Below are 14,004 nucleotides of genomic sequence, written 5' to 3'. Positions count from 1 at the left end.
AGCCCATTGTGGCCTAACCCCGTAAATATGCAAAACATTAGAGGGCAAGACGGGAAACAAAAGAAAGTGAACCCTCTCTCTATCTCCCTCTTTATAAATCTCTGGCTCTCAACCCTAGCCGCACAGGAGAGAGAGAGCTGCAGATCGGGGAAGATGACGACCAGGTTCAAGAAGAACAGGAAGAAGCGCGGTCACGTATCCGCCGGACACGGTCGTATCGGGAAGCACAGGAAGCATCCCGGAGGTCGTGGTAACGCCGGTGGTATGCACCACCACCGTATCCTCTTCGACAAGTACCATCCCGGTTACTTCGGGAAGGTTGGGATGAGGTACTTCCACAAACTGAGGAACAAGTTCTACTGTCCCATCGTCAATCTGGACAAGCTATGGTCGCTTGTGCCGCAAGAAGTGAAGGACAAGGCCACCAAGGACAACGTTCCATTGATCGACGTCACTCAGTTCGGATACTTCAAGGTCTTGGGAAAAGGTGTTTTGCCGGAGAACAAGCCTGTCGTGGTGAAGGCAAAGCTGGTGTCTAAGAACGCCGAGAAGAAGATCAAGGAGGCCGGTGGAGCCGTCGTGCTCACCGCCTAGGTTAGGCGATTTTCCTCCTTCCATTTCGATGGACTCGTTTTGTTATTCGGTTTCAATCGATATCTCTAACGTAGAACTTTTATCGGATTTTATACATCTATGTTATTCTGAGTTTTGAATTTGATATGATGTGATTGCATCTTTCGGTTTCTGCTTGCGGATCGTCTGATTGTCATATATTTTCATCATCTCCTCTGATTGCATGATCTAATGTTCCGAATCTTTGCTTATGTTGGAGAGGGCTTTCGTTTATCATCTGATTTCAATCTCACCATTGGCTGATTGGATCTGGGTTTGTATGTGTGAAGAATCTCTATCTTTAGGTTTTCACTGACAATCTCTTGGCTGAAATTGGGGATTCCCCCGTAGATATATTTTTGACGGGATGGTTTCCTCTCCTACACGGAAACTATACAATGTGAATGTATGTACATATACACATTCAAGAAGACTGAATCCAAACTAAACACAACTCAAACGTGTTTCTTCTACTTGGAGCTATGCGCTTATTGAAATCTTAGTCTCTGGTGTTTGGACGAGACATGTTCCTTGGTAGTTGGTTGCCGATGGTCTTTATACATTCCTTCGTTATTGTATAAAGACGATACTCAAAGATGAACCCTCGGAACGAATCGGCAGCTTCTGATGGGGTGGGGACCACCACCAAGCCCTGCAAAACAATTTAGGGTAATTTATTTTGGGCCGGGCTTGTACAATTTTCGTTTGGTGATTAAAATATCGGTTTACATGTAACCCTACTTTGGGCCCACCTACATTAGTCAGTCATTGCATTTAACTCTTCTTTTATTCTACTTTACTCTAATTTTCATTTTGTATTTTGATCGCAATATGGTTTGTTTCACTTTTGTTTGCTTAATAATTTCATGGTTTTAGTCGTTTTTCGGTATTGTTTTTCATTTTTTGTTTTATCATTATCCGTTTTTTTTTTTTGCTTCTCTTTCCATTCCTGCAACCTTGCTTGAAATCCTGCGTTTTTCTCGTGCTTATATATGTATAAGCCTTGTAATATGCGAAAATACTAAGTCCCAAAACAACAAAAGGTTAAATTGGGGGTATTACCAAAACGTCGAGAGGATGGAGAGCATAGGATTCTTTCGAAGTGGACTGTGAAATTAAATAATCACACCAAAACATGATCCGAGTTCACATTAGACTCCAAGTTTCGTACGTGGGTCGCTTTCCTTCATAAATATTCTTCTTCTTTTTTCCAATGTTAAAAAGTCTTTTAACAAACCCCATGTTCTATTCCACCTATACATACACTGTATGTAATGCATTTATGCAACATTCATCATATCATTTAGCGTCAGCCAACACAAGCAGACCTTCCTTTTGTCTTTGCCTTTGTCGTTTTGCCATTTAAACTGAAGTCTTATGATTGGATGTTCTCCCTTTTGTACGGACTCCTGCCAGAATCACTATTTATAGTCCCTCTCCCAATTTCACATTCTGAAACGTTTCAAATTAAAATTAGATAACATATATTTTTTCTTTTAAATTCGGACCGCATATTCAGAACTACAAGTTTTAGAACTTCATATCTGCGCCCATAAAATGCTTATATATATATATATATATATATATAATACATTTTTACATTCAGAAAATATCTCGATCTTTAGAAGAAACGACATTTTACTGGTAAAATCTCAGACTTTGTTTCATAAAGTGAGTGAGTTTTACAATATCAATAAATGTTATAACATTAATTTTAATTTTGTATACACACTCTATAGTATTAGATATGCAACAATGGAAACAGAAAAAGAGGATAGAAACAAGATAAAGCTCAAGAAGCAAAGTGATCCTCCATGCAATGAAGATGAAGGGAGACATGCTCTGTTCAAACCCCAATTTCACAAACAATGGCAAGAATAATATATAACTCACTACACTAAATTTAATATTACAAAAATATTATATAGCAATCAGTATCACCACTGCTACCAATAGAATTCGTAACTAAAAACCTGAATGAAGTTTAGGATGAAAACTCGAAATGATAGAACGGTAAAAAGCCCAACCGAACCTAGGCTCTTTGTGCAAAGAGACTGTCCAAATCTTGGGCGACGATGAGAATTCCGCCGGCGGGGTGGATGGTTTTCCGGCGCTTGGGTTTGGGTTTGCATGGAGCGGGAGGGCATGACACGGCCGCCGGAATCATGAACTCCGCCGCCTTGGGAGTGGTGCACTCATCGGCCGGCGGTCCTCCCCCGCCGCCGTCTTCTTCTTTCTCCGACTTCTCATGCTGCGGCCACACTGTACCAGCTCTCATCGGTACCTCCATTTGAAGCGACGACTTTCCCGCAGAATCCATCTCTTCAGAGAGAACAGCGCAAAAACAGAGAGGAAACCCTGAAACCGCTTGCCCAAGAAAACAAAAAGGGCTTATAATTGTTCAAATGGCTTTGCCCACAGGACGATTTTCTTCCACGAACCGAGAAAGGAAATCTTCCTCGGAGAAATCTGGGGAAAGTTTCTTTCTTTACCGTTCCAGAAAGAAAATTTAAGAAAAGTTTCAGAGGAGAAGACGGAAGAAGGCGCGAGGGAATCTCTCTCTCTCTCTCTTATGGAAGCAAGAAGTAAAATTCCGAGGAGCCGATGGGAAAAAAGGGAGATTCTGTAGGAGGGAAGGAACAAGAAGAGACTTCAGTCTCTCTGTGGACTTTGTCCTACAGAACCCTTTTGTATTCTTGGCTCATCATCATCATCATCATCATCATCATCATCATCATCATCATCATCATCATCATCATCATCATCACTGTTTAGTTAATGACCCAACAGATAAAAAAGTCAAAATAGATTAACTCAAATTATGACTTTCAACCCTTACTTAAATTTTAATTATTTAAGGCTTTCCGAAGGATTAGAGTGGAATCTTGGGCGGTAGAAGACATCAGGGTGTCACTGTCATATGATATAAATGACTCCCTCCCATTATTCTATTTATTTTTCAGTTTTGACCACTACGGCCATTTAACTTCAGCAATAAATTCAGAGAATGAAGATCACAGTTACTGATAAACTCGAAATTAGTATAATATATTTTTAATACATCGAATCACGTAGTATCTATCTCTACTTGCAGCCAAACTGTACATGCAAATTTCTATGTACTGTTAATTTAAACACTTGAACCTACCGTCCATCCAATTTAAAAACGGTTAATATCTTCTCAATTCCAGTCGACAGTTAGTTAAACCGAAATTAGTTTTTTTTTCATACATATATGTATATGTATGTATATATAAAGAAGAAGATTCGGTGGAACAGATATAACCATTTAAAGAGTTTAACAGAGTTTTTAGGAAGAAGAGTGGCTTTTGCCGGAGGCAACACGGAATCTTGATATAGACAATAATGTCGGAAGAAGAAGAAGAAGAAGAAGAAGGAACTGACTGAAGACATGTGAACTGAAACCCACCACTTGTTCACATTCTGGAGTATCCAAAGTTATCTTCGTATTGAGACATGAACTCATCGTTGAACTTCTTGAAACTGTCCATTATCTCCGGCATTTCTTCCTCCGCCGGCAGAATCGTCGTCCTCAGATGAAACACCCTGAGATTAAAAAAACCCAACAGAGTTGCAGTAAGACAAATTCATAAACGAGACCGACGATTTTTTCTGGTCAAAGAGGGGCCGGGGTTTTACCCTTCTTTCTGTCCAAAACCAGAGCCAGGGACTGTGGAGATGCCAGTGGCTTCCAAGAGCTTTAGGCAGTAGAAAACGTCCGGCACTTTTCCAGCTTGTCTGGCCGCTTCTATGGCTCTTGCCGGCAACTTTATTTGAGGGAACGAGTACATTGCACCTTCATCATATCCAAACCAAAGTTACTCCATGCATCATAAAAAAAATTGGAGCCACAAAAGTTGAACGTCGTATTTACCTTCGGTGAAGTTACAGACCACGTTTTTGCAGCTGTTGAATCCGTCTGTCATAATCCTTGCTCTTCTTCTCAACGATTCCAGTATCCCCTTGCTGAAATGTTTTACAGTACGTGGAATGGAATCATTCATATGCACTAACTTTTGGTGAGACAAGATTCTAGTTGGTAAGGTTTCTGAAACATGATCCAACATCAAGCATGGAGTTGTAAGTCTTGACGGGGAAGGGAACATATATATACCTTTCTCGGATGAACTGCTCATAGGAAATGTCTCCGGGGTTCGGAGGGGATACCATCAAACCCATCTGCACAAGTCACCAGTTCCATTGACGCAACCATTTAGGTAAGCAATGCATGAATAGTGGTTCAACAAAGCATGCAAATCCAATCATAGACTAATTAGACCGTCTTACAAATATCTGAGCCGGGACGTTAGGACTGAGGGCAATCGATGCAACCTTATAGATCTCCTCAACAGTCTGCAAACATCAGAAATGGTACTCTGTAATTGGCCGTGGACGGTCACATTTAGATTCTACTCATCCCTTAGCCAATTGAGCATTTGATGAACAAAAAAAAAAGAGAAACACAAGAAAGGGTAAAGACACAAAACCCGGGGAGGGATGTTTGTCATCTCAAAGTAACCACCACGTTGCCCACATTCGCCCCAATATCCCTTCGAGACAGTGTGGAAAGAGATGAGCTGAACTTCCCGGCTAACCGGTGGTCCCATATCCATCAACACCTTTTCCAAATTCATTTGATTATTAAAGATCGAATGAATTTTCGAAAACAGATCACAAATTGTCAGAAGATTACCTTCTTGGAACTGATAAAGGGACGCTCATCCTGGTATATGTTCTGCTGATAAACCTCGTCTCCCATAAGAACCAGCTTCTCTTCGTAACAAAACTTCAATATCTCTCTTAAGTTAGCTTCACTCAGACACTGTCCTGTTGGGTTTCCTGGATTAATGATCACCATTGCTCTTACCTGCAAACACATGTACAAAAAGAAATTCCATTTGGATCCATATATGCAGTAAATTTTGCAAATTTAGGCTGTCATTGGGTTCCGAAATTCAAAATGATTGAAAAAATGTTTCAGATTAACGAACTTTTGGCTGCAAAATGTACAGAAAATGATATGCATGAAAAAGCACTCGGTGTGTTTCCTGAAAACTTTCATGATGGTAAAAAACGATGATGCAGATAAAGATTCAATATAGTATCGATCATTTAATCAAAATTTAAGCTTCCTATAAACATCTCCTCCAATTTCCATGAGAATTCAGATATGCACATCCATTAGCTTACTATGCAAATGAAAGAGGAAGAGGGAAAGAATACTGACAGTTATGCCATTAGAACGGGCTTTAGCAACAGATTCACGGAGGTTATTAACATCAAGTCCCCAGTTTTCAGTCTCCTCAAGATAATATGGAACAAGAGAACCACCAAGCAGAGATATGGTAGCTGAATACAGTGGATACTGTGGGACTGGGACTAGAACCTGCCAAAGGAAAACCCGATATGTCACTTGTAAGGAGATTACAGTTTTATAATAGACCGATTTAAAATCTTAGTAGATACGTATATTACCCCATCACTCTGGCCACGTATAATACAATTCAAGATTTGCATTACACCTTTGCTAGCTCCATCAGTGAGAAATATGAGCTCTGGGTCACTGTATTGATTAGAAATAAGAAGGCAGAAAGCCTTAGTTTCCATCTCCAAACAAATATAATTGATTGATGATTAAACTATGGAGCAATCACCTCGGATACCCATCACGTCTTTCGATGAACTCGGCAACCTCCTTCCTAACTCCAGGAAGGCCTCTTGAGTCACTGTAAGCACCTGATGAAACAGAAAACGCAGTTGCTTTCCAGTTTGCACAACAAAGATATAAAAGAATAGAAAATTAAATAATATGTCGCTTAAGCATAATATACCGAGGCCGCCTGAAGTCAGGGAAAGGTAATGCTTAGCTCTTGCAATAGCATCAGCAGGGAATAGCATTCCAACATTTGGATCATCCAGTAGAAATGGTGCTTGGCAGAGTGCAACAACCTGCAGTGATCAGTGAGATGAGCATATAGATTGCACCATGACATAACATCAGGAAGCATGAAAATCTCAGACAGGATACCTGTCGAGGAAAAGTCAATGGTTTCTGTCCCAAAGCGTGAGGGTTCCCAACATTCGTGAAAATAATCTGTTACGCGAATCAAACAAGTTAGAATTACTCAAGATGCCGGAATCAAATAAAAAACCAGTAAATGATCAATCAAGATTGCAATATAAGATCTTATATCAAGTTCAGCACCAACAGAAGTTCGTCTAAACCACACTTCCTCGGGAATGATTAAAGATTTGTAGCATAGTTGATGCTGAATCTACCTATAGGATCTGACTACACAATCTCGTCTCAAGCTGTTACCTTTTTCCCTTCTTTCTGAAGCTCAGAAGCTCGGAGATACAGCTCTCCCCTTACGGCATACTGACACTTCTTCACGTTTTCGTTCAGCGACTCGTAGTCTAATGCCTTCGGAGCCATTTTGATGATCTAATTTCGCGCAAATGCAAAGGCCAACACACTTCAGAGGCAGCTTATCAACACTGTCTGCCCACAGAAAAACAGCTCATGAAGCCTCAATGATCATAAAAGATTAAGAATGATAAGTTAAAACTAGTGTGAGGTTTCAAGAACATGGTCATGTAAACGCATACCACAGGGAAACCCGCTAACCAGAGAGATTGTTTTCTAGAGTCGATCATAGCACACTAACAGTGAAAAGAGCGGGAAAACACTCAACAGACTTCCTGGATTAGAAGACGAACCACACGAAGAAACTGAACCCAATTCACAAAATCTCCAATCCATTTCCAAGAACAAAGTCTGACGGCACCTTTTTCAAATGGGTATTTCGAAATCGATCAAAAGGAAGGAATTTTTTCACATGGGCTTCGAAGACGATTAACCGAAAACAAAATCAAACATCACATACCTTCGACTCGATGTCGGAATACCCAAAAAGCTCTGGGTTTCTCGAGAGGGCAGCAAGAGAGGAGAGGGCTTTATTCGAATAGGAATAAATTTTTAATATATTATATTTCAGCAGCAGATTACATATGTGTGTCTGACATGAATCGGGGCACTCGTCAATGGAATCATGTGGCACAAGGAGAAGGCGACGGGGGTAGCAGCACAACCACTGAAATCCCTATAAGGAGATTTATCAGAGAACAAGTCGTTTGTATCTATCTGCGTCTTGATTTTTACTTGCTCGCAAATTGGATAAAAATTGTGTGAGAATAAATGTGGAGGAGCTCCCGAACTGCGATTTTTGTATGGACTCTGTTTCTGCGGAGAGGTCTTTGGTTTGGGAGCTCAGCCAATGGAGATGAGCCATGTGGCCTATGGTTTTTTGGTACATTGACGTCATCATTTGCCCCTTCCACAGCCTTATTAACTTGATGTGCTTTGTCGAATTCAGTTAAAAATATATACATCAGTATTTAGAAGAAAAAAAACTCGGCAAAAATTGAAACAATTAATCGTTCAGGGAATAAAATCTACAAATCGTTAGTGTTAGGAAAAAAATTGCAATAATGACAAGATACGGCAACATGTTCTTCCACCGGATTCATGAACACGGAATTAACTGCAAGGACTGTCACGAGTTTTACACAGAAACACACCCAAATGCCATAATTGATAACTTCGAACCATAATTCAACATAAACCCTTTACAGCCGCTGCCGAGCTTAGGCTTCTGTGGTGTGCCCAACATCTGTCCCAAGATAAGATTCAATTATGAATTCCACAAAAGAGAACATTCGACTATGAAAATTTTCTATCTACCCGTAAAGGGTAAATTTTTTTTCAAAGAAAAGAAAAAGTTGTATTCTTTCTTTGGGTGGAGAAGGCTCTGCTGAAGGATTTGTCCTGACTGACCAATTCTTTACGAGGGGTAATGCTTCAGCCTGCGAGAAATTTCAATGTAATTCAAAAGCTTCCTAAGAGCTTTCCCACTGTCAATGGCCTCTCTGGCTCTCTCCATAGCCACAGAGACATCCTCTGCACCTTGGCATCCCAGCAAATGATCCACCATCCCTGCGTTTAACACTATTCTATCATATGCCGGCCCTTTCTCGCCCCGAAGAGCCGCCAGCCCCAGCTCTATGTTCTTCGCCACCTGCCCATTTTCAACTACTTCATTCAACTTCTCACTGTCCAAACAGATGGATACACATGCCACAAGGGTTTGGAGATTTTACCGATCGATCAGTTCTTGGAGTCTCTGTTGGCTCAAACCCATATTCCCTGGCATCCACCTCCAGACTGAAACTTTGCCTCGACACCCCTGCTATTTCAGAAGTTAGGGCTTAATCATAATTCATGTACCACCATTTAACTATTACCACAAAGGCTCCAGCTTTGTGCACACACACAACATGTTACACTCTCACTTTGCCTTGTTGATTGTTTATATAAAAAGCTAATACCAATGGAATCGTGGGGGTAGGTAGATGACCTAAAATGGAAGGATATTGTGTTCATCCATTCCATGTCAGAGCTAAAACCCACAGGAAAGGTAAAGACGTCGTAGAAAGGACAATCAGGCACACACCTCGACCAACTAAGGAATGCTCAAACACGGAGGCTCCTTAGAAGCCATTCTGCAGAAGCAGAATTATAAATGGTCCTACGATGACTTAGGTCTGCGATATTAGATCCAATGTCTATATGAAAACCGCTGTTATGGAAGAAGCGATATGGCAAACCAGAACAGGCTGCCATGGAATCTGTGTCCAAAATGTGATTTATATATTGCAATGCAAAGTCAATCAAATACCCATTAGCTGATAGCTTATATATCCATTTGGATCCCACCTACAAACCACTTTTTATGAGGAAATCTCTAGCTATGGGTTTGTCGAATTAGCGTGAACATAATGCGGAATGAGTTCTTACGGAAATTCTAGCACTTGATTCAAGTATGGATATCGTGTTTGAGCTATTCGTACCGTCAACTTCGAGAGCAGATTCTGAACTCAAAGAACGAAACCCGGAGCAATAGTTAACCGGTAGCCCTTTAGAGACAGTTGCTGCTCGCACTCGTGTCGTCATCGAGAGGGCTCCCTCCTCACCCTACATTACCAAGAAAACATTCTATGTCATTATTCCCAGTCAAAGACATGTTACGATTCGTAATCAAAAGAGTTTTTCAGGTTCTATGTTTCTATGTGCTGTAGCAGATCAGAAGGAAAGGGTTGACCTTAATCACCAATCCCGAATGTACACCTCTTCTTCTCATAAGCATTAACAAAGGCTCTTCGTAGCCTTCATGGTAAAACCCAGCCACAATCGCTTCCTTCCCTGTGGCCTGCAGTGGAAACAAGTCCATGAAATTCCGCATACTTTAAGCCTTCACTCATGCCTTTACCAAAAAAATTCCTAAAATATGTTTCTATCATCATAAACTATAAGTGCAGAAATATAATGAAGCACGAAAATAAAGGACATAAAAGCCATCTCAGGCTATTGATGGCTGAATCAGGGATATGTGATTTTTTCCCACTAATGGCCGGTCAAACAATGGTCTATCATGTGTGACGAAGTTCGGTTTAGTGACCTAAACCTGTTTCAATGATACCGCTTAAATAGATCACTCATGACTCATCACTAGTATAGTAATGAAAACCACTCACCACACCAGTAAACAATCGTCACAAAAATCTACCAGATAATGGTCATAAAGAATAAAGATCCAGTAATTGGGCATTAAGAATCCCATCACCATACTTGTGTAGACGATAAGAATCCAAAAGCAAGCACCCATGCTAGAGGGTCCAGAACCATCATAACCATAAAAGATCAAAAAGTTCCCAGAAATAGTAAAATTCTGGCTGTCATAGAATCCTTACCCTCACAAATTGTTGAACTTTCTCTGTCGTTGCCAGTGGAGGGCGTTTCTTTATATGCTCCCTTACCCCAACCAAAGAATAACTACAAGGCAGAAACAAAATTTTCGTAAATACATCCAAATTTTGTTTCCAATACTACCCCACTACTGGTGTCTAAGAAGACCGGAAGAGGAGCATGTATCAACATAACCATTGATGTAAAAATAACAAAGAAATGGTTAAAATGAGTGTTACTTAGATGTCATACAAGGATGGTCGAGCTTCCCGTAGACTAAGATATGCAAATCCAGCCTTCTCGTCCTGAAAGAAGAAAAATGGGATTTTAAATAACACAAGAAAACAAATTAAAGACTGGAAGGTAAAAAGAGGGAACGAACGCCATGGCAAATAAATTAACACTACTATTGGCACCTCGATGAGTTCCTTTGCATGCTGAAGGGACAAGCTTGTATTTGCTCCCATAAACTTTAGCATTTGTTCTTCAGTCACACCCCCCTGAACAAACCAGAAAGAATTAGATAATCTTTATACATGTTACAATTCTAACGATGGTACAGAGCATCATATTGAGGAAAATCAGAATACTTAAGACATATAATCCATGAGAACAAACAATTTTGACTTATGATTACTTTAGGTGGCATCCATTCCACCCCATGAAGCATTGAAGATTCGCCATAGCAGGATCTAACTGCAGCAACAAACAAGGTGCTTCGAAAGTAACGAGTATTTCCATCATAAGGCTCGCCATAATGGGTTAATGATTTGACGTCAGCAACTGGAGGAGCTCCTGCCAAATACTCAAAAGGTATTTGAACTGGGATTAGAACCTTGTAATCTTCCCTGGAATACTAATTATTTCATGAAAAAATGAACTTAATCTAAAAAAATCTACCAAGTTCATCATCCAATGCGAGGCAGTAAGCTTTAAGCTCGCGATCTGTTTCTCTGTTCATACGTTGGCCGATCAAAAAAGCAGAAAGCAAGGCCTCACTAACTCCTGAGGATAGACTATCTTCTGTCACGAGTGGAAGAACATCTCTTAAAACACCCTGGACCTCTTCATACCCTAGGTGCCCTCCAGCTAAAATTTCTCTTAGGGCACCAACCAGTCTCATTTCAGTAGTTCCATTGCCTGCAAAATTTGGTCCAACTGAATTCCCCACACCCATAATAGAGCCTTCAGGATCCGCAATGAAGAGAACATCAGAAGGCAGCACTCGAGCCAGGAGTGGCCAGAGCACACTCATCGCCCGCCGTTCACCTTCACTCCATTGAGTTTCCTCAGGGAAAGCATTTGCACGGATAGTCATCGCAGCAAAAAACGCTCCCAGTTGCGCGTTAGAAACTGGTTCTTCGTTTTTTAGTTCCCCTCTAGCTGCAGACCCAGTGGATCAATGGAAAGAGGCCAAGCGCGATGCATAAGAACTCTATAGAACAAATATATGTAAAAACCTAACATCCAACACTAGCAGCCGAAATTATAAGAAGGCTACACAACTGAGATATGGAAATGATGTCAAGTGATGGGCGTGATAAACAGGTAATATTTCTTTCTTGCTTTTTTTTTAACGAACATATTGCGTCATAAAGATCTTTGGCAACACAAGAATGAGCCAGAAGAGTGCAAATCTAAAATACTTGGCTAATTGCAAATAGATCATCCGAATTTGTGTAACACCATTGGTGAGAAGGAAGATTCTATACAGGTAATATACGAAAATCGAATCTTCCACAGCTGCCATTAAAAGGGGGACATGATTCCCTATCCCATCAGCCATAAATTCAAATGGGTCAAGTCAAATTAGAGACGAAAATTTTCACCTGATCGTAATATAGTATCAAGCACCTTGAAAGCCTGTTCTTCGGTGAGGGGTCTGGTCTGCGTGGGTCCGGTGCAAACCCTAGCTTGGGCGTCAAGCACGGTTTGGTTCGGCTTCGCAAGCGTCGACCTCCTGTAAGAAGAAGAGACAGCGGGGTTCACAATATCGGATTCCTTTAGCCCTAACTGCTCCATGATTGAGGAATCCAAAACGGCACTCACGGCCAAACCACCGGCGAGCCTCCGCCGCGACGGACGGCATCGATCGCTCAGAGGGAAGCGGAGACATGAAGAACTCGGCCCGTCGAAGTGAAGAGATCTCTTGATCTGCAAAGAAGAGATCGAACACAGAGAAGAACCCGGATTCAGCAGAGCTTTCATGGGAATTTCCTCGCTGGCCGCTTTTACTCTTATCTCGTCTGCGAAATCTTTTGGAGTTCTCCCAGGAAGATGACGGGAAATGTAACTTGCGATCAACTATTATAATTTAAATCGAAGACCCAGTCTTTCTATATATAAAAAAAAAACGCATTATCATATAGCACCGGTGTTTGTAATAATTATTTTTTATTTCTTACATTTTTCAGAATTTTTTTTAAGCCGAATTTTCCCTCACTGCAATTTAATTTGGCAATCATATCATATACATTTAAAGAATAAATTACTAGAAAACACCGAATGATAGAGGTTATGTCCGAATGCCAACTATTTTTCAAGTCAAAGAGTCAGCTTCGGTTGTCGAATTTCACGGCGCGACTCGCGAAGAGCAACTAATTCGGCCAGGCCCATACAAATTATCTCAACCGCGGTTATATGGACCAAACCCAATATCTTTTAAACACAATTTCCCGGACCCCCATCTTTTTAGGCCATAAAAATAAAATAAAAAGGGAAAATGACATTTTCCTACACCAACTTTGCAAAATGTGACCTTTTCCTACACGAATTTTTAATTTGACAAAAAACTACACCAAATTATCAAATGTGCCAAATTGATATACGAACTACCCGATTTAACTGCAATTTCCTACACAATCCGAAAACGGTGTTAAGTGCCCGTTAACCGCTGACGTGGCATACCACGTGGCAGCTGACGTGGCACGCCACATAGATTTTTTACCACATCAGCATACCACGTCATATTTTTTAAAAAATTCCGAAAAATATGAAAAAAAAATCGATTTTTTTTTAAATTTAAAATAAAATAAATAAATAGCAATATATATATATATATATTCATATATATTCATATCTATATACAAATAAAAATATAAATATATATACAAAATAAAAAAACATACACATATATATACAAACATCTATACAAATATATATATACATATACATACAAACAAATATATTTATATATACATATACATATATAAACACATATATATGTATATATACATATGCATATACATACATCTATGTATATATATATCTATATATATCAAATAAAAATATACACATATATACATGCATTTATACATGTATTTATATATGTATGTGTATATATAAAAATATACTTGTATGTATGTATATGCATATATATTTGTATAAATGCATGTATATATGTGTATATTTTTATTTGATATATATAGAAATATATATACATAGAAGTATTTATGTTTATATTTGTATTTGTATGTGGATATGAATATATATATATATATATGTGTGTGATTTTTTTTTATTTTTTTTTTTATTTTGTATGTATGTATGTATATGCATATATATAT

At 39.6% G+C, this 14,004-nt stretch overlaps 3 protein-coding genes across 4 annotated transcripts; 1 reads left to right on the top strand and 2 right to left on the bottom strand.

The window, feature by feature from the left end:
- Positions 1-113: 113 nt before the first annotated feature.
- Positions 114-797, top strand: LOC104822984 (60S ribosomal protein L27a-3). The gene has a single exon (XM_010554371.2). It carries the CDS (start codon positions 154-156, stop codon positions 592-594), a length of 441 nt encoding a protein of 146 aa, XP_010552673.1. The 5' UTR covers positions 114-153; the 3' UTR covers positions 595-797.
- A 3,081-nt stretch (positions 798-3,878) lies between these two features.
- LOC104822983 (glutamate--glyoxylate aminotransferase 2) lies at positions 3,879-7,778 on the bottom strand. Its single transcript, XM_010554370.2, has 14 exons — positions 7,521-7,778; positions 6,953-7,135; positions 6,662-6,727; positions 6,465-6,582; positions 6,288-6,369; positions 6,109-6,196; positions 5,861-6,019; positions 5,327-5,500; positions 5,121-5,252; positions 4,921-4,986; positions 4,748-4,812; positions 4,508-4,599; positions 4,273-4,429; positions 3,879-4,179 (listed from the first exon to the last, which is right to left on the bottom strand). The coding sequence occupies exons 2-14, from the start codon at positions 7,067-7,069 to the stop codon at positions 4,050-4,052; spliced, it is 1,446 nt and encodes a 481-aa protein (XP_010552672.1). The 5' UTR covers positions 7,070-7,135; positions 7,521-7,778; the 3' UTR covers positions 3,879-4,049.
- Positions 7,779-8,102: 324 nt separating this feature from the next.
- Positions 8,103-12,756, bottom strand: LOC104822982 (anthranilate phosphoribosyltransferase). 2 transcript variants are annotated; one of them, XM_010554368.1, is made up of 10 exons: positions 12,268-12,756; positions 11,339-11,821; positions 11,076-11,233; positions 10,855-10,938; positions 10,691-10,743; positions 10,444-10,525; positions 9,795-9,902; positions 9,544-9,667; positions 8,794-8,882; positions 8,103-8,711 (listed from the first exon to the last, which is right to left on the bottom strand). In XM_010554368.1, exons 1-10 carry the CDS (start codon positions 12,644-12,646, stop codon positions 8,478-8,480), a joined length of 1,794 nt encoding a protein of 597 aa, XP_010552670.1. In that variant the 5' UTR covers positions 12,647-12,756; the 3' UTR covers positions 8,103-8,477. The 2 variants fall into 2 exon arrangements, with proteins under 2 accessions (XP_010552670.1, XP_010552671.1); XM_010554369.2 differs by having other exon boundaries at positions 8,794-8,879; positions 12,268-12,646.
- Between the last annotated feature and the right edge of the window lie 1,248 nt (positions 12,757-14,004).

The sequence above is a fragment of the Tarenaya hassleriana genome, unplaced genomic scaffold (assembly GCF_000463585.1).
Source record: "Tarenaya hassleriana unplaced genomic scaffold, ASM46358v1 Cleome39, whole genome shotgun sequence".
Lineage (NCBI taxonomy): Eukaryota > Viridiplantae > Streptophyta > Magnoliopsida > Brassicales > Cleomaceae > Tarenaya > Tarenaya hassleriana.
The sequence above is the reverse complement of the archived record's forward strand: the minus strand, read 5'-3'. Positions and strand labels throughout refer to the sequence as shown.